This window comes from Antechinus flavipes, chromosome 1 (genome assembly GCF_016432865.1).
Source record: "Antechinus flavipes isolate AdamAnt ecotype Samford, QLD, Australia chromosome 1, AdamAnt_v2, whole genome shotgun sequence".
NCBI lineage: Eukaryota > Metazoa > Chordata > Mammalia > Dasyuromorphia > Dasyuridae > Antechinus > Antechinus flavipes.
Genome location: NC_067398.1, coordinates 247,913,733 through 247,934,729, shown reverse-complemented (window position 1 = coordinate 247,934,729; position 20,997 = coordinate 247,913,733). Strand labels below are relative to the sequence as shown.

The following is a 20,997-nucleotide window of genomic DNA, read 5'->3' as shown; positions in this document are numbered from 1 at the left end:
ATAGCAAGGGAATTCCTGGGTTCTGAAATTATCATGGTGCAACTACAGGATTTAAATTCGCTTAATAGTTTTGTGAGTGTAGTCAAATAACTTAATCTTTCTTAACCTACTTCCTTATGTGAAATTAGTTTCTAGGATAATTCATTGGATAGGAACCCTTTGGGTGATAGTAGGATCTTCTAATAGCATTGATAAAAATATTGAAACAAGTAGTGCAACGGTCAATTTAATGTGAAAAAATTTTGAACCAAAGTTCTCAAGTATAACTTGAGCACACATTAAAATTCTTCAGTTATTCATTAGTTTTCAGTTTTGTGCTGACTGCCCAGTCATGGAATGCCCTCAATGTGAATAGCTATAGGTAAATAAAAAATTGCCCTTTTACATTTTCATTATGTATCCGAATCCTCTTTGCACTCCAAATGATTGTAACATTTTAAAAAAAAAAACTAACTGTAGTTAGCATTATCCCATACTTGCTGAGAATGTAATGAAATACATTTTCTCAACTCCTCTCTGAACTACCATGCTTAGTCATTATAATTATTCAGCATCCATTTGTTTTCCAATTCCTTCCCAACAGTTACAACTTTTTAAAAATCTTAAATGTTATGTTTTGCAAGATTTTTTATTTTATTTAAAGATGAAAAGTTTGGGATTTTTTGGCAGTTTGTTTTTATCTCATTGGAAATTATGTTTCCTCACATTATCTGTAAGTACTCTTCTTGATAGAAGAAACAGTTATTTATTTCTTTTGAGGTACTGTGGAAAGTGACTGAAATTGGAATTGAGGGCTTGGTTTCAAATCTTGCCTACATGACCATAGGTAATTTGCTTAGATCTGTGACTCATTGCCTTTCTGTTCATATGAGAGAATATCTTTAGCTCTCCAGGGTCATTCAGCAAGCTTATTGTGATAAATTAAGAATAGTCTTTGTAGGAAATATGTTGCTGGAACTCACCTTTAAACAATTTTCTTCTCTAGAATTCAGAAGATTCCTCGATTATTAGTGGGAGCTTCTGATGGATACTTATACATGTATAACCTGGACCCTCAGGAAGGAGGGGAATGCACTCTGATGAAACAACACAAGTAAGTTTATCTAATTGATTTTACAAATATGTCTCCTTACACATTGAAGTTCCTTTTCAAGAAGTGGGTAGAGGAGAGAAGTTTATCTTTTACACTAACAGTGTAAATGCTAGCATTTTATACTATGATATTCATTATATTTTTTTGAGAATCTTAATGCAATAGGATTATGAAATTATTTCAGAGTAAGCTTAGTGGTAATAAGGTTCTTGAAGATAGGAACTGTTTTTATCTTTGTATCCACAGAACCTAGAACCTTGATATATGAGTTTCTTAATAAAATATGTATTGATTGGGGAAGCTAAGTGGCGTAGTAGAGAGCACCAGCCAAAAGTCAGGAGGAACTGAGTTCAAATCTTACCTCAGACACTCCCTTGCTGTGTGACTCTGGGCAAGTCATTTAAACCAAATTGCCTCAACAAAAAATAAAATGTGTATTGATGTCTTTAATTAAAGACATCATTAAAATCCGTTGCTGCCACTACAGCATTATGCTTTAAATTCTGCCCTTTTGCATGAAAATGTCAGGCACTAGAATTAAGCAGTTACTTTTTTTGTTTTATTGATCCCCACTTTAAGCAAACCCATATAAAATATTAATTAGTGGAAGTTTTAAAATGTCTTCATCTGTAAATATTTCATTTAGTTCCATTTGTTGTATTTGTTTTGTTTTTTTAGCCTTTTCAAAGAAAAGACATTTCTCTTATACAGATTCACTTCTGAGGGGTACTTAACTAATAAATGAGTTGATACCTTGCTCTCAGGACACAGTGACTGAATATAGCTATTGTTGGGCTGGGCCAACTAGGTTAAGCCCACAAATCTGGTTCCTCACCACACTTGACTACTGTAACTGTCAGCAAACTCGGGACTGTTGGTAGATAAGACTTTTTGAAGCTCATAAGATCGTAGCCTGGTCTGTTTCGTCTCAGATTCACTCAGGATTGTGAAAGTCTACACAGAACCAAACAGAAGGAATAGCATGTATTCATGTTCAACAAGTTCAGTCACTGGATATCTGTACAAGGGCTGACAGAGCTTCATCGCTGACTTCCCAGACCTCTGATTACCAAGAGGCAAACACATATTGCACATGTGCCATGGCCTTAACACTGATTGGCCATTCTCCCCATTACTCCATCCTGCTATCTCTCTGGATGCATTTTGAATATAATGGAGAGATTTTTTTTTTTCTTTAGAATCACAGATTTAATTTTTATCTTGAATATTGTCCATAATACTATGAATATCTTGTATATATAATAAATTCATTGTATTACCATTTTCCCTGGATGGGATTTTCACCTGGTCTTCAGTTATGTGCATTTCAAAAATACATGCTTCATTGGTCCGCTTTTCTGAGCTTGATCTCCTGACTTTAGGGCTGACTCCTCACTAGAGTTAGCTACTGTGCTTATCAGCAGATTGCTATGTACTACACTTGATGGGCTTCTGGTGGATCTTCCCACCTTTTGAAGTTCACAGGATCATAACCTAGGCTATATCTCAGATAATCATTTACCAGTGAAAGAGCATAAAGCAGCTGCAGACAAGATGGAGGAGGTGCAAGAAACAATACAATTTCCACTCATGAAAAATTTCTAAACATATATTCTTTCAAATTGATTTAACCTGGAAGAATGAGTAAACAAAGAACTCAGCCATAAAAAAATGTTTTGATTGCAAAGGTACTTAGTATACAAGAACAGAAAAAGAATAAGTCTAAAACTGAATCTTTGAGAAAACACAGTTGGGTACAAACAGCTAAAAGGTCTGGAAACATGGCAGTGAGGGGGAAAATGGAAAAGTAATTAACCTCAAGAGGTACAAAAGCTTGTCCAAGCATAAAACTCCCTAAAAATTAAAATAGATTAAATAGCCAATGATTCCATGAGATGACAACGGTCAGAACACTGAAAAAAAGAGAAAATAATATCTTAGAGTAAAACTAATTTAGAAAATAGATTGAATAGAAAAAATGAATCATTGGATCATCTGAATGCTGAGACCAAAAAAGGAGCCCAGAAAACAAATTTGTCTAGATTTCTTAGAACCCGTGGGAAAATGGAAACAAAGATATCACTAGTCACTTTCTGAAGTCAAATAATGAAAGCCACTAGAAAGAAATCAGATACTAAAGATCCACAGACAGGATCACATGTGATTTAGTAACCATTGCTGTAAAGGAGCAGAGAACTTGGAATGTAGGCACAGGATATAGACTTTAGCAAAATTGAGTATAATGATTCAGAGGGAAAATGAATCTTGAATGGCAGAATTCCTGATCAAAGTGACAGCTGCAAGCAAACTAGAAAGGAAAGGAAAACAAGCAACCATGAATGATCAGGATAAATGGCTTGATATTCAGATATGGGAGGTACCACTCTGACCTTATAAAAGGTCATAAAGTCTTTTCCCAAGGCCTGGAAGTGGTTCTATTAAATTTTGATCTTGAAGAATGGGAAAGGGAAAAGAATGTCCTCCAAAGGGAGAGTGGGATTGTGGGAGGTGTAACTTGTGAATCTCCCGAACTTCTGAACTCAAAGATGTAAACATAAGCATTATTTCTATCAATTCCAGTGAATTAACACCTTGTTTCACGTTCTGGCCCATATCTCCTGCTTTCTTTTGATTTAGAACATGAGGTGGTCATGATCTCCCCGAGTTGTCAAGGAGGTGAGAATCCCAAAAAAGGTGATCACCCTTCCCTGACTGCTCAAAAAAGTGAAAATATCATAAAAAGGAGGTGATCACACCCTCCCTGACTTCTTGGGAAGGGAGATGAAAACACCAAAGGAAATGGGAAATCAAATCAGATTAGCTGGTTTCTGAAGGGGTTCATTTGAAACAGGTATACATAAATCCAATATGGGAGGTATTACATATAATTACATCAATTACCTAAGCACATAGCAATATAACACAGGCTAGAAGTGATGTGTAACAAATAACATGAATCATCATGAGAATTTATACATGTCCATAAGTCCTAGAAATAGTCCAAAAGGAATCCATTGTCCATTAGTTCATGTACCAGGAATCCAATAATTCCTGCAAGCTTTGAAGTACTGCAATAGTCTCAATAATTTTTCATCTTGAGGAATCCAATAATTCCTGCTGGTTTTCAAGACCTTGAAACAGTTTTATCTTGTGTTAGGGAATCCAACGATTCCTGAAGGTATTAAAGTTCTTTTAATAGTCTCATTGTCAGCCATGTTCTTTCAGTGTCAGATGTTTCTTAAATTTTCTCCTTTGTTTTGAGGTTTTTCTCCTTTTCTGTCTCTCTTCCAGGTGCTCATTGCCACCCATCTGTTTCCTTCTCCATCTGTTTGCTTCTCTATCTGTAGGAATATAAGCAAACCCTCTCTCCCAGGCAGTTAACCTATCTAATTCCCTTCTATTTACCACTTTGGGGATTTCTCATCATCTGGCAATTACATTGGAGCTGTTTGCATTGGACACTGCTCTGTTGGGTTAAAAAGCCTGTATTCTCCCCAACTGTAATCTCTTTCTGCCATGTGATTACTTTTAGGCTGATTGATCACATCAGAGTCCTGACCTTCTAAAGACTCTCTGGGTATAACCTCAGCTGCCATCATACCCTACCTGTCTTTTGTATGATATCTTGGAGCTGGGCCCTGTCTTTCTCTGGATCAATCTACATTCTGAGGCTTAGTGGAAGCCTCGGTTGCATTTTGGACATAGGGTTTTGGGTTTTCTCTCCCCCTGTCTTCTCACTATCTCCATATCTGCATTGGGCTCTCAAATGTCCCACTTTTCCACACTGAAAATATTGATGATATTCTCTAGAAATCCCTTGCCAAGAGGGACCCTATCTTCCCCATGTTCATCATAATTTGGGTATAATCATTTGTACCTACTGTGACACAGTGTCTTATGATCTCCTCTAAAGGAGCATCTTTGTGTAGTCCTCATTGGCATTTTCCTTAGCCAGATGTCTGGTCATTATTTCTGTAGCTGCATTTTCTCCAATGGTTCTGGTTAAAGCTGTTTGCAAACGTCCCACAAAATCGGCAAAAGGTTCATTGGGACTTTGCTCTATTTTTGTGAAGGCTTCCCCTCAAACTTTTTGTCTTGGGAGGGAACCCCAAGCTTTTATTGCAGCCTTAGAAATTTGCTCATATACTGTGATAATAAATCTGTTCTGAATTCTCTGCATATTGACCTTCACCAGCTAGTTGGTCAAAAGTGATTTGTACATTAACTTCCGTTTGCCCACTGCATCTGGCTTGAATCCTACATAATTCATGATACTCCAAAAGCCACAAGTTTTGTCCAGGTTTTAAATGTGTCCTAGCTATGGATTTCCGATCTTAACCCCCCAGAAAGAGTGCAACCCTTTTTCAAATCCTTAATTTTTTCCAAATTAAAAGGAGTGTATCTAATCCTTTTTTGACCTGAAGATCTCTTCAATCACAGGATATGCATTTATAAAATCAGATACATCTTGTCCTTCATTTTTTTGCCTAATTATTGCCTTTTCTAATCTTGTCACAGGCTCCTTAATAGGTGGTTCTGACTACATTACTGCCTCTCCCTCTCCTCCACCCATGAAGGGGTAATTGAGGGGTGAGGGTCATGAGATGTGGAATGATCTAATTTCTCCTGCTTATCTGATTCTTCATCCTTTTCACCTAGTTTAGTTGGCATCTCCCCCTCCTGCTCTTTCTTCTTTTTCCTTATTCTAACACTTAGATAATTTCCTAAAGCCAGTTGTATTAAATTATATCTATTAAGTGTGTCTTTGGAAATTGAGTCAGGTCCATTTTTGTTGTAGGATTGACAAAGTTGCTCTCCTAATGTCCACTCGTCCAGATCCAATTTTTCCATAGAGAACCAAGGAGATGTGTACTTTATAGTTTCTAAAAGTTGACTGATCTGCTCCAAAATTATAATCAAACCTTGGTTTTTCATAACCTTGACAATGCAGAGAAAAAGCAGGCTGTTTTCTGAACATCTGTCCCATTTCAACTGAAATTCTACCTTAGCTCTTTAACAAAGTTTCTTTGTTGTAGTCATCCTAATTTCAGGGGTGAAGAGACTTTTCCTCTGAAACTGGTATCAGAGGCTTTTCCACTGGAATCAGGGTCTTATTCAGACCATGTTCAGACGCCAAAATCTAAGTGTTGTCTTCTTTTCAAAAATATAATTGTTCTCTGGGAGCAGGTTTCTCGGGGAACTTCTGGAGGCAGCCTTAGTTTCAGTTTAGAGTAATAATGCCTCAAATGCAGCGAGCTGTTCTTTATTGTCTCTTCCAAAATAACCTGGTTAGTTTTCTTAGAAGCTATCTTTCCCCTTGGTTCCAAGAGCTCTTGCAGCTTGTCCTTTGCCTCTGTCACTGCTAGCTTCAGCCTCTCCTCTTCAGAATTCTTTGTTCTGCCAAACTGCAGTGTCTGGCTTTTCAGTCTCCTCTACTGAGGCTTGTCCTTTTATATGCTCTTTTAGAGGTGTGAATTCAAAGGTTGACTCCTCTTAGAGTGTGGGATTGTGGGAGGTGTAATTTGTGAATTTTCCAAATTTGTGTACTCTAATGTATGAACCCTCAAAAGTGTAAACTTAAGTACATAAGCATTGTTTCTATCAATTCCGGTGAGTTAACACCTTGGTTTCAAGTTCTGGCCCATAAAAAGGAATGCTTTCAGAGAAACCTGGGAATGTTTGAACTAATGCAGAGCAGAGTGAAGTGAACAGAATTGAAGTTTGTACAGTGACAATTCTAATTGCCTAGTTTGTCATTACAGTGAACGTTTCAGCATTATCCTAGACATGGTACCTACCTTCTATATTTTTCTTCTGTGTAACTAAATGGAAAATTTTTTTGCTTGACCATACATTTTAATAAAGATTTTGTCATTTTCAGTTGTGGCTACAGGGTTGGTAAAAAGGTGAAGTATTTTTGCTGCCTGAGAAAAATAATAAAAAATAATACATTAATCTACCTGGGATCAGGAAATTATTATGTAATCTTTTGTATTACTACTCCTTGTTTCCCTTTCCTTGCAGCTTTTTCCTTGCCTCCAATAGTTCAGGGAAAAAAATCAAAGCATTTATATAAAATATGCATTGCATTATCATGCAAAACAAGTTACTACATGGGCTGTGTCTGAAACTATCATTCTTCACCTTGAATCTATCACTTTGTCAGGAGCATGTTTTATCATTGATTTTTCTGTAATAGTGGTAAATCATTGATCTTACAAAGTCATCTTTATGATGTTGATCAGTTTTCAAAATCTTACAGCGTCACTACTTATGTTTATTTCATTTTTGACTAGGTTTCTGTGAAACCATCAGTTTTTTTTAATACAGAAAAATAATCTATCATGTTAATATACTATAATCTGTCCAGCCACTACCCCATTGCTGGGGAACTCACTTTTATTTCTTATAACAAACTTCATGGTATAGATCTTAATAAAATCCCACATTTTCCCATCAGTAGGAAAATCCAACAAAGAATGTTTAATAAAACATATAATTGTACAATAATATTAATCAGAGGTTACTACTGTTTACTTAGTATTTAACAAGAGCTTGCCTTGGTGCTCAAAATAACTTTCCCATGTCAAAAGTCAAAAAAGAAAAATCAAGTTTCTTATTATAGCAGGGACACTGGTCCCAATGGAGTTTCCTAGACCTTGTGAAATTATCCTTGCAAGGTTTACTGTGGGTCACCCCCTAAGTCTCAAGTGACAGATAAGTTTGTGTAGCAACTGAGTACTAAGAGCTACAGCATAACAGACCTTGGTTCCAGTGGGCATTGGGAAACTTTACTTCTGCTAAATGGTATTTCCTTTGTTCTGGTCCCACATTCATAGACAGGATTTAAGCCTATAATTTTTTATGTGTGTGTGTGCATTTCCCTAACATAGAACCCTAAACTTTTCTCTAGAGACTCCTGATAATCATTTGGGAATCCAACTGGATGTTTATCCAGCAAAATTTGCTGAGTTCCTGAAAAGTGACACACATTTTCTCCAGGGAGCTCTAAAACACCTGTATAATCTAATTGAATGTCCAGTTTTCAGGTGTCTTTCCACAAGGGGGTCCCTAAAATAAAGATAGCCAACATTTTCTCTAAGGAGTTCTGAAACATATAGGAAATCCGACAAAAGTCTCAGTGTCTCTTCCCTTCCTCCTCCCTGACAACTGTACTATACAGAGCAGAAAACCTTCCAGAGATGCAGAGACAAAAGTTTTCCATTGTTAGCCCATCCACTGTCTGGAAGGATAGGATGTGTACTTCATCTCAGTACACTGGAAACATGACTTTACAAGCAGAGTTTTAAAGTCAAAGTTTATAAGTTATGATATTATCCTATTAGGCTTACTTTATTATATCAGTTTCTTACCAGTTTCCTTTGTTATATTTTATGCCAGCTATTTCATTACAGTCAAATATTTAGGATTACAAAGAAAGGCAAAAGCAGTCTCTTGTCATAATCTCATAATCTAAGTATTTACTATTGGAGATCATTTCAGAAGAAAGGCACTAAAATTAAGGAGAAATGCCAGAGCCTTCTTGTCCCTGAAAATGGAAGTTCTAGATGAGAACCTACATATTACTTGCATTTGGAAGCATTGTCCCAACTTTAAAAAACTTATCTGCAAAGCATTGAAATAGAAAGCAGTACTGTTTGATTCTTTAAGCAATGCAGCATGAAAGATAGAGATAAAAAAAAAAAAAAAGTTCCTGAGTCTACACAAATTCCGTTTACAATTATGCATTCTAATTTACAATTTATAAAAACATCCTGCCATACTAAGATATACTTTGCCCTTTGTCCCTGGAGAGAATGAACTAAAAATTTCAAATGATGACTATCAGTCTTCAAGCATTGAGCATTATATTAAGTGCTAGAAATACAAAGGGTTATGTGTGCACTTGTGTGCATGCGCTTCAGATTCTACCATCTGCTAAGTTTGTGATCTTAACTAAAATTAGTGTTTAATGTACAGGAACATAAGACTATATACAGTGCAAATAATCGGGTCATCTCAAAATGGAATATTTGAGGCAGTGTGTGGCCAGTAAAGGCCTTCTGTAGGAGGTGGACACTGAACTTAAAACAAGAAAGCGAGAAGGAAGACATTCCAAGAATGATACTCAACAAAAAGTCCAGAGATGATGTGTTATGAGCATGAAGTACAGCATGAAAGGGTGGCAGACACATAAAAGGTCAGATTTAGGTTTTAGGGTGATCATTTTGGCAACTGCATGGAGAATGGCATGTTTATAGTAGAAAGAGACTTAAGTCAGGGAGTCCTGAACTACTGTTCAGATGGGAGTGAATGATGGTTGGAGAGAAATAATAAATACAATAGCTACATTGGAAATGGGGTATGAATTCAAGGGATAAATCAGGATGACAAGTTTTGGATTAGGAAAATGGTAATTCCCAATGGTATAATAGGGAAAGAAGTAAGGATTTCAGAAAAGAATTTAATTTTGGAGTTTGAGGTGTCAATAAGTTTGAAAAGGCAATTGATGTAAGCATGGGGCTCAAAGAGAAGACTAGATAAATAGATCTGAGGGTCAATCTGATGGGGCTCACAAAGTGTGATAAATTGAATTCTTCCCACTCCCTCCTTTACTTCTGAGTAGTAATGAGTATTATAATTACTCCTTTGTCCCTGGAACAAATTGTCTTGATGTGCTGGTTCTAGTCACTGTTGTATTGTATCATGCTAATTGATCTTTCTAGATTTGGTTTATGTAGTCACTAGCAGACTCCACCAAGAATTTACATGTCTCCTTAAGGCTCAGGTTGTGGCCAGCCTTCTCATTTCACATAAGTGCTTTCTTACCGATTTCAATCTCATGGGTTCAGTTATGGACAATGGAAATGATTCCCAGATCTGTATGTCCTACATTGTCAGGTTGCCATCCTACATTTCCAAATGCCTCTCAAGCTAGAAATTTTATAGCTATCAGCTTATCCAAAGCATCACACGTTTTCTCCAAATTCCTCCCTTCTAAACTTCCCCTATCACTATTCAAGGGTACCATCTTGGTCTTCCAGGCCTACAACCTCATTTCCCTCATCTTGTTACTCTCTGCTCACATACCCAAACATTGCTATCTCATACATTCTCTTTATACCTTTTTTCTATCATTACCCTAGTTCAGGTCTTCATCACCTCTTGCCAGGACTAGTGGTTTTTGTTTTTTTGTTTGTTTTTGTTTTTTTGTTTTGCTTTTTTCATCTCCACTATTTGTTGGGGAGTGCTTATTGAACTTAGTCCAGATGGCTAGACTTCCAGACAATGACTTTTCTAACCTTTTGACACAAGACTGTAACCTGGTCTGTTCCATCTCAGGTACTCAATCACCTAGGGATCTAAAATAATATACCACAGACACAAACAAGTGACACCATTCCTTCATAGCCATGAGCTACCTGGTGGCAGGTAAGTTACTGTGATTGCTGCCAATGTCTCTCCTGATTCAAGGCTCAAAGTAGTATTTCTTCATTACTTGAAAGCTTCCAGGAAAAGTACTTAGATTCTTTTGTTTAGGGTATATCATACATGGTTTATAACCTTTAATGTTTGTATTCTTTTCCTTGTTGATGTTGAATTAAATGATAAAATAATGTTATAATTATATTGTGGCAGTTATATTTTTTCTAAATATTCCCAGATTGGATGGCAGTATGGAGCCGGCCAATGAAATCTTAGAATCTGCATCCCATGACCGTCCATTAGTAGCTCAGACCTACAATACTGCTGTGACAAGAGGTGCTTATGTACCTTCCTCACCTACGAGACATGGTAAGGGAGGAAAAAATAGCAGGAACTTAACTTACATTAAATAGAAAAGTTTCATATAACTATAAATATAATCTGCTTAGTGTCTGCTATTATAGGTTCTTTTGTAGATTTATCTCACTGAACTCTCATATTTTTATGCTGTTTTCCTTGGGAGAGGTAGGGATGGAATGGTAACTGCTGTCAGATATGACAAGAAATAAGTTTCCAGAGGTCATTGTATTTTAGATTTTTTTCAGGCTGAAGTTCCATTTATTTTTTTAATCTGTACTTTGTTTTTTCCTCTATTTTGTTTGATAATCTTACCAAAGATATCATGATTCAGGATCATTTTTTAAAATGTGATTTGGAGGTATTTAACACTTTTAAGAGTTGCCATGTCATTTTAGTATTTCCTTTGCTTCTGTGATCCTTGTTTAAATATGTCTAAAGTCAGTTGCTTCAGAGCACCAGTCTACATCTTGACAAGTCACTGACAGGAAAATAATAAAGAGCTCTGCTCTTTCTTTTTGATAGGCCAAACAGTAGAAGAGCAGTTGTGTTAATTTCCATCTTTTCCACTAATATATCAATCAGGTGTGGGTAGTCAATTATGTCTTAATTTTTAACTATGCTAATAGCCTATAAGTGCATTTCATCTTTTGAGCTCTTTCCAATCCATATTTAAAGTTTAGAATTTTGCATCACTTATCTTGACAGTATGAGATACTCAAGACTTGCAGATATTTCTCAGATTATTTCTTAACTTTGGATAACACTTTTAAAGAGCCTATTTCTGGAATTCTTTTTTGTATATCTTCTAAATACTTTATCACTATTTCTTTGTAGCATACACAGAGGATCTGGGTGCAGTAGGTGGTACTTGTCTGGAAGATGAAACCAATGCACTACGATTGGATGAAGACAGCGAGCATCCTCCCATGATTCTTCGGACTGACTGAACTTTAACCTGTGAACTCTAACCCCTTGAAGCAGAGAACACTGGCTTGATACTTCTTTGAGGACTCTGTGTTAAGCTGCTATGAACTTTGACATGATTTGGGGAGACAGGATGGCAGAGACATTTAAGTTGTAGCCGTAGACTAATAATTAGAAAATATATTGTTTTCACTTCTGTGGCTTTTAATCTTCTCTATTTTAGCTTTCTTGGTTTTTTCCCCCCATTTTTTTTTTGCCAAAATCAGCTGTTTGGTGGACCCTTAGAACCTCCTCGCTTTGCATGCATTCATGTGCCAAGCTAGCATAGGAGAAAGAGAAGCCACTTTATAACAAACTAAAGTTTGTATTTCTTTTTATACATGTATATAATAGTAAGTATATATAAAGAAAGTGTGAAGACATGATTCTTAATGCTGAGGTTAGTTCTGCACTGACAAAGGTCCAGAAAGTTTCTTATGCATGGGCTTGTCGGTGTGCTTTAGTGACTGACGTGTGACCTTTTGAGAGACACCCTCTTTCTTCAGTTTCCCACTCCTGGACCATTTAAAAAAAAAATTATTTTATTTTTTGTTAATTAAATTCCTCCTGAATGTTGCTCATTTGTGGGACTTCTGTGGTGGACTTTTCTTTTGTTCTTGGTTCTGTTTTGTGGGAGTTGGATAAGGGTGATCTGTTTTCAGATCAAAAACCAACTCCTTCCCCTCAGCACATGAAGTTGAAAAAGTACTTAAAAACATCTAGAGATTAAGATGGCATGTGCAGTTAAATCATCTGTTCATTATTTTAGATTTCAGGGTTTGGTTTTTTTTTTTTTTTTGTGGGTTTTTTTTAATCAGTGCTGACTTTAAGGAGAGTGTCTATCAACTACTTTTTCCAGAAAAGCACAAAAAAACTTTACTTCAATTTGTTGCTAAGCTGTCTTCTTACTGTAACAATATCATTTCCATTCTGTAAGGGTTTGATCTTTAAGAGAATTCCCAAGGCACAAAAATATGAGAAAAAAGAAACTGATATAAAATCCTATATAGTTAGGTTGGGTTCTGTGTACTTTTGTGTCTTAATTTTTTTTGAGATGTATTTAGCAAAATATGAGATTATGGTTCTAAATGTCACTAATCTGTCAGATTCCCTGTTATTTTCTTTTTCTTTCTTTTTTTTTTTTTAAATGGGAGATAAAGGCTAAAGCATCCTGAATTACTTCAATCTCTGCATTCCAAAACAAGACACATACCAGTTTATTTTGTGATAGAAACTTAATGGTTTGAAAGATATAAATCTGACTCAGGGCTGAGCTTAAACTTTATAAATAGAAGCAAGAAAAATGTTGCTTTAACTAGTTTTTTGGTTTCACTGTTGAATTTTGAACAGTAGGCAGTAATGAAAGAGGGGAGGTTTTTCAGATTTGCTCTTTGTGTCTTGGTCACTGGCCGAATTAAACCGTATGTGAAAGAAAAAAGTTATACAGGTGGTAGCCAAAGTTTGTCAGTAAAACATCTTCACAGCAAAATTCTGGCTGCATGTAATTTCCCTTCATCTGTTCAGAAATCGGGGGTGGGGGAGGAGAGTAAGGTATAGCTCTGGTAAGCATCTAAAAGAACAAAGCAGTAAAAAAAAATTTAATGAGGACTGCCCATATCTCTCTTTAAACAAAAACTTGGTGTATTCACTTGAAGTTTGCTATAAAGTGATTCTTAGGAACATGATGGGAAGTTATTTGGGTATATCAGAGTTGAAGTAATAGAAATGCTACCCTGGGAACACTTTTGTAGAACAATTGTACTATCCTGTAGCTAGTTATCTAATTGCTTTCAATTTTCTCTCTCAATTCTCTTCACCACCAGGATGTGGCATTGTAGTTTATGATAAGGTTTTGTAATACAGAGTAAGAAGTGTTCCCCTTACAGTTGGGAGCCTAACTTAGTGTTTTGATGAATGAAGAAGGAACTGCTTTTTCCTTTCCATTGTATTGAAATGTCATTAATGTTATTGTGGGAGCACGCACAATTATTTATTTATTTATTTAGGTAGGTAGGTAGTTTTCAAGGGCTGAATTTGCTTTCATAATAAAGTGGATAGTCACCAGAGGTAAAATATACATATTTGCACTTTTTAATATTGTGCCAAAAATGTTTTTGGAAGATGTGACTGGCAGAGAAAGAAAGTTTAAAATAAGTATAACCTTCTTTTATTAGAAGAAAAGGGAATAATGTTTGACTTTAAACATGAACTTTTAGTATACCTCAAAAATGGAGGTAAGCATTTCTCACTAAGAGTTTTCTTTATTGATGAACTTCTGTCTGTACTCTTTAGCCAACTTTTTGGTCATTTCATTGCCCACTAGTACTTCTTCCACTTGAGAATTGAAACAAAACAATATCTCTTGATAGATTGGGGATCAATAATCCCTTTAAGCATATGTTAGGGATTGTTAAGAGTGCCTCCAGCAAGTACCACAGGTTGCCTACCTCCCTCTGAATTAGATGTTCTGTTACAGCAGAGATGAATGAGACTAAAAATTACAATTATGTCTTGACCCAGTTCTACACATTCTACTAATTTGCTGAACTCTGAATACAAAGTTCCCTTCTCCCCCTTTGTTCATTAGTTAAATCAAATTTTGTTAAAAATTTTTTTCTAACTTTTTTTTTAAGAGTGAAAGAAAGCCTAGTAAACTAGTTTGAGCCAGCATCAAACTTGAATAAAAAACATTAAAAAAAAAAAAAAACTAACTCACTTGATGGTTGATTCAGTTCTAATCCTTTGGATGCAAGGCTTGATGGAAAACAACTATTAGTCATGATTGGTGTCTTGAATTACCTATGATTTCATATATACACTGTTTTTATTCCTCAGTACCAGAAATAATGAACAACAGCATAAACCCCAACCGTAAATTATTGGTAAAGTTGAAAGCTAATATATAGAATTTTGACACTGATTCTTAAGCCAAACAGACTACTGGTATTATGAGTTACTTTTTTTCCCCCCAGAGTGTGGTTCTTTTGGACTCTAATATTAGCATATGACCCCAGTAAAAATGAAAGCTCATTTGCCTTAGTTTGGCTGTATTGAGCAAAGACAGAACATCAGTGCCAATTGTGGCTATGAACTGGCCACCGTGGTTCTGTTGTGTCCTGGTTAGAGATCTCTAGTGGCTCAAATGTCTAGTGGACAAGGATGATATCTTGACATGTATGCACTCTGTTCCTCTTCCTCCCTGGGACTATGAGAATTATATTAGCTAAATCATTGATTGAACCTCTCCTGGGGTAAGGAGATAACTTTGCTCCCATTCGGGTTGTTACTATCCCTGTATTCACTAAGTCTGGTTCCATTCTATTACCTTTTTCCAGGTTATCCTTGAGGTAGGAAAAAGGGTTAGCGGCTTCAGATTGTGAATTTGAGCGTTCCTAAAACTAATAGTGGGAACAACTGAGAAGCTCCTGGATATTTTCTTTCTACTACTGACCTTCTTTGTTTCCCCTACAGCACCTAAACAGCATGGTTTCCTTTTCAGATCATCTCTTCTTCCCTTCAACTACATAAAGTGTCACACATAAAAAATGAGACTTGTAAAGTTGTTTCAGAATGATATTTTAAAATGTTATAATGTTGACTGTCTGACAAAGGAGCTATTTGTAGATAATTGCATAAGGAAAATTGAGACCCTACAAAAGATAGTGACCAGAACAATCAAACTGAGTTGGAAAATTTTTTTGTATTAAATTCCTTTTATATTTTATATTTTCTTGACTTTCATAACAGAGTTGGCACAAACAAGTTATATGAAGCATGACTTTATAATAGATATAAATAAGTATCTCTTGCATGCTGAATGACTGAGTCACTTAATTGAAAAGAAATATTTGATAGTTTTGTGCTTGAGCAACTAAAAATCCAAATATATTTTACAAGTGTACTTAACAATTATAAAAACCAAAAAGGATGCAGTTAGGTGAAAGCTTTTGTTTTTTTCTTCTATGGTACCTAGAGTTGAAAGCTAATAGCTTTTTCTTGACATAAAAGAAGAGCACATTTCAGCTATTGGTGCAATTTTGGTAGGATGCATTGTCTAGAACTCTGGTTCTTTGTGCATAACTTATTTCAGGTTGCACTTACACATTAGGAGACATTTATCAAGCAGCCAGATTTTTTGTGTGTATATTTTAGTTCTCACCTGACAAGGGTCATAATGTAGACATAACTTTGGTCCATATTGGATCTCTTTTCCCTTTCAAATCCTTTGTTCACATTATCTTTTTAAGATTCTGCAAGTTTCAGGTAGGGTTCCTGAAATTGCTTTGAATAGACATGACCTTTTTTTCATCCTTTATCAATAATGGACTAGGGAAGAATCTGACTTTGAAAAGTCAAACCTTATTAAAACTTATAATTTGATAGAGCCTTTCATTATTTCACTTCATATTGTCTGGTGGATTTTCCCCCATTTTTACTGAATTTTAATTTAAATTCCTTCCTTTTCCCATTCCCTTTTTGGATGAAGTTGTAGCATGTGTTGCTAATGTTTGTTTTGTATGTGTGTGTAAACAGTGTAAAAGTATGCTTACAAATTACATTCCACTCCATGAACTGTCCAGATCTGATCAAAAGCCCTTTGCTGTTAGAATTCTATAACTGCATAAGACATTAAACCTGTGTTGTTATACATGTTGTCTTTCTTTAATTCATTGCATGTTCACAGGCAAATAGTACATTTATCTGTACCAGGCATTCATCTTAATTATCTTCAGAACATTTCAGCATCAATAGCATCAGTACTCTGAAGATAGATTAAAAGTTTATACTAAGAATTTTGTTCACGTGAATTACTGCATTGGTTTTTTTTAAGAAAGTATATAATTCACTCTATCAGAATTTGCTGTGGTCTTATATGTTGATACAAAGCTAGCAAGTTTCATTTTTACGCTCCTGAGGTCATTTATTTAACTTTGGGGGGACAAAAAGAAGTAAATATTATCAGTTATGGGAAATAATCCAAATTAATAACCAATAATCTAATCTGGATTGTTGTAATGTGTAATGAAGTGTAATGAAGATAATTACATTGTACTTGCATTTTTTTTTTTTTTTGGTTGTATTTCATGAGTGAAGAGAATTCCCAATAAGAAAATTACTTTTATTAAGTGCAGATTGCAATTTTGTGATTTAGTTGTTTGGGACACTGAAATGCTAAGTGATGTTTACTTATTGTTGCAAAACTTATTATGTATTAGAAACTGGACTTAAACTTAGGTCTTCTTGGCTTAGAATCAGGCTCTATCAATTATATATTGCCTCTCTTCTAGTGCATAGAATTTTACTTTTAATTTAACCAGTCTGAGAAACAATTTAAAAGTGTTCCATGTGCACAAAGCTGTGTTATTTCAATTGTTAAAGGTTTCCCTATTTAGAGAAGAGTTTGTGGTTTTGCTAAGGAAAAGCTTTATTGAAAGACATTTATTTCCAAGTTTCACCCTGCCAAATGAAGTGTACAATGCGTTTCATTAGAATGTGAACATCTGGGAAAGTGGTTCTAGGCTTGATTGATTGTAACTACCTACATTTTAAGTGGCCTCTCAATTTGGTAAAGTTTTTGTAGACTTTTATCACCTCATTTATATTAGTTGCATATCTAAAGAGTTTCATTTAGAAAAAAAAGAATTGTGTAAACATTTATATGCATTAGCTATATTTAACATGTAACATATGAATTCATAAGAGCATGGGGTAACATACCTTCAGTCTCAGTAGCTTTTTTAAAAAGCTAAATCATTTGATTTTGTTATATTTTTGTAAACTACAGTGATTTCATGTTACTTTTCAAATATTGTTTTCCAAGCTATTGTTTTAAAGAGAAATTATAAAGACTGAATAATGTGAGGAGAGAAATTTTTAAAGTAGTATTTCTTACCTGTGAGGTCATTCTGGTTTCCTTCAATACCTGTACTATTGACCTTTTGTAATATCTTTAGTTCCTTGTCTTTTCCTGAGCCTCAGGCCTTGAAAAGAGTTCAAAATGAAATCCATTAAGGGCAGCACAACTGCTGAGGATGGAAATTAGTCCAACTGCACATACTGCGATACATCTGTAACCGAGCTGTTCTTGCAGGGGATTAAGGAAACTGGTATAGCAGGGTGATGTGCATGTTAAACAGATGATTTTGAACTCCACAGTAACCATCCTTTTTAAAGGACATCCTTGGGAAGCCCTACTCAAAGTAAAGCCTAAAGCCTTAAAGAAAATTTTTAAAAATCTGCCCTTGTCCACACTTACTCTTATGGTACTTGTAACAGTGATGAATAATGATGTTTGTAGGGAGAACATCAGTGGCCTGAAATAAGTACAATACTAATGGGTCATATTTTTTTCATTTTCATTAAAAATTCCAAATTGCTTATCCTCTAATAATGTCTTTGTAAAATTTATCTGCTGTTTCTTGGGGGTGGGTCCTTGCCAATTTGCATGGCTTTATACAGATGAAAATTAATGGGCATTTCCAAGCTATATCTTCTGTATACATTCCAAGGTTGTTCCTTATGACACGTTGTGAATGGGACAATAAAGTAGCAAATTGTTTTGAGTTTGCAGACCTATGTTTTCTTTTTAAAGGCTCGTTCATGTTATAGATGTAGGTTGATACTTGAGGATTTATAAACAGGTTATAGGGAATCAGGTATTAAAACTGGAAGCTATGACTTTGAATACTGCTACCTTGCTGAATTGCTTGCCTGGGGTAGTGGGATGATTAAAAAAAATTTGCATAATCTAGTATCTTATAAACTGGTTTCTCTGGATTGTCTAAATATCTAATGTTGCTTTCCTTTAGTTTACTATCTTAAGTATCAAAAATATTCATTCATTTCATTTTTCTTTGGGGGAAGTAGAGAAGTAGGTGAACAAGTTTTTACTTATTTGTCCTGTACTAAAATTCTACTCGATTATTTTCCATTCCATTGTTTTATATTTTTTTAAACTACTGTAGTTTTGTAAGAGGTTTTATTTCAGAAGACTGCATCATCCCTAAAATTTGAAATAATAGATGTAGAATATAAATAAATTTTACTGTGTACTTTTTACTTCAGAATTCTTTCAGACTGTAGGCAAGCCCAGATCAACTTGATTGGTGGGTAACAGACTAATTCAGATGCTACTTATTTTTCCACATTTTAATTATTTTAATTTTATTTTTTTTAGTTAAAGCTTTTTATTTTCAAAACATATGCATGGATAATTTTCAACATTTACCCTTGCAAAACTTGTGTTCCATATTTTTGGCTATACTTTTAAAAGATACCACAAACAATGTGAAAAGACTAGCAGTGGTTTCAATGGCTTATAAATGGGGTGGTGTCTGGTCTTTATTAACTATCAAAAAAGTGAAAATTTTTTTCTCAGATGAGCAATTGTTCTTGCATTTTAAATGTGAATACTTCAAGAAGTTGACAGATCTACATATCTTGAACTATTGTGCTGAAAAAGAATTAGAAAAACTTAAGATGAATGGTCATTATTTTTTCACCACTAGGTGGTAGAAAACTTCCTTTTTTCAAATAACCATTTGTACTATTAGCTGATATAGTAAAAGCATTCTGCGTAAAATTAAGGTCTTTGAACTTAGGTGACTAAAGGACAACTTCTTTAGCAACAAGGATGCTACTATGTCTGTTAAGAAAATTGCATGTTGAAGGACCAAATGAACACTATTTTAGATAATGCATAACAAGAAAGGAATATTGTTGGCTATTTGTCTCATAGGAATGTAATATATCTTCTGTATATGCAGAATATCATGGTTGGGGACAGCTCTCTGCATAGATTTTTCAATTTTCTTAGTACTCATGTATTTTGAGGTATAGCCTTGAAATTATGTCCCTAAACATGTGTGTGTGTGTCTGTGTATGTCATTTAGCAGGGAATGAGAGTGTGGTATTCATAATACTTGGGTGTTAATTAAATATAGAATGATATAGAAAGGCTAGGATGCTAGGATAACTAGCATGCTGGTAAAAACAATAGTTTTTAGAGTTATAAGATCTGGAATCCCAGAATTCCAGCTCCTCTACTTACTGGTTGTGTGACCATCAAGTTGTCGTTCTTCCTTTTCTAAGAAGGAAGGTAATAGCATGACATGCAAGTGCATTGGATTTGACTGAGGGAGGGCTATGCCAAATTACCAACAACTCTCTCCTCTGGAATCATCTGGGTCCAGCATCAAGATAGAGATTAGAATAGGTGGAGATGGCCCTGAATTGGGTGGAAGGTCTCTGCCTTTTTAATCTAAGATCTTTAATAGGTTTGACCCAAGCAACTGTCCATTCAGTGATTAAGGCTAGATAAGAAAGAAATGAAGCAAAGAATGGAATCACTCTGAGAGGGGAAGACTTATGGTTTCTCGCCAAAAGAGCAATAAATGCTATTTACCTTCATTCTGAGGCAGTTGGGGACAAAACAGACCAAGTGGAACCTTTTGTTGGCCAGTTAATGAGAGCCAGAGTAATTTGGGTTTAAAGCATAGTCCTTAAAAAATCTAGCCTATGAACTTCAGGGGTAGATAGGAAGTAAGTAAGCAATCATCAGTAAGTTTTTTAACCTTTCTAAATCCTGGAATAATACTTGCATTGTCTGTCTTACTAGGATTGTGAGGAAAGTGTTTCCTGAAGCGGAGAACTCCCATGTAAAAGTCTAGCACATTTTAGTATTACGTTTTGTGATTTTGACACCCCCTAAGAGGCAGAGCTGTATTCATTGCTCATACGTTTAGAAACATGGACACAATGATTATTATATTTTATAGTAAGTTGTTAACAGGGGCAGGATGAAATCTCATGAAACTTTTTAGTTTCATTCCCTGACTATCTCTTGTCATAGAGAGTACTTGATCTCAGATCTGAGCCGCTGATAACCTTGCTCTTACAAAAGAAAAGAAAATACAAATACTTCATGCTTTGTGTGGCATTCCACCATTTTAAGTGTCATTGTAGAAGAGAGGTGAAAGAGGCCATTATGCTTTTGTTGTAAACATTCAGTGTTCAAAAAGAAAATTTTTGTGTCCCATGCTGGGACATGGGAAATAGACAACTATGCTGTGTTTAGAGCGCAGAGAATCTTCAGGATTTGAGATGATGTCATGTAGATAAAAACAATCTTGGGAGGATGTAATCATTCCATTTCC

General features: G+C 35.3%; 1 protein-coding gene across 1 annotated transcript in view; it reads left to right on the top strand.

The window, feature by feature from the left end:
* Positions 1-18,405, top strand: part of WIPI2 (WD repeat domain, phosphoinositide interacting 2) — a 37,085-nt gene extending 18,680 nt beyond the window's left edge. Inside the window, exons 10-12 of the mRNA XM_052000072.1 lie at positions 986-1,093; positions 10,758-10,888; positions 11,714-18,405. Of these exons, the coding sequence (XP_051856032.1) occupies positions 986-1,093; positions 10,758-10,888; positions 11,714-11,826 (352 nt within the window). The 3' untranslated portion in view covers positions 11,827-18,405. The remainder of the gene's footprint in view (positions 1-985; positions 1,094-10,757; positions 10,889-11,713) is intronic.
* Positions 18,406-20,997: the final 2,592 nt, after the last annotated feature.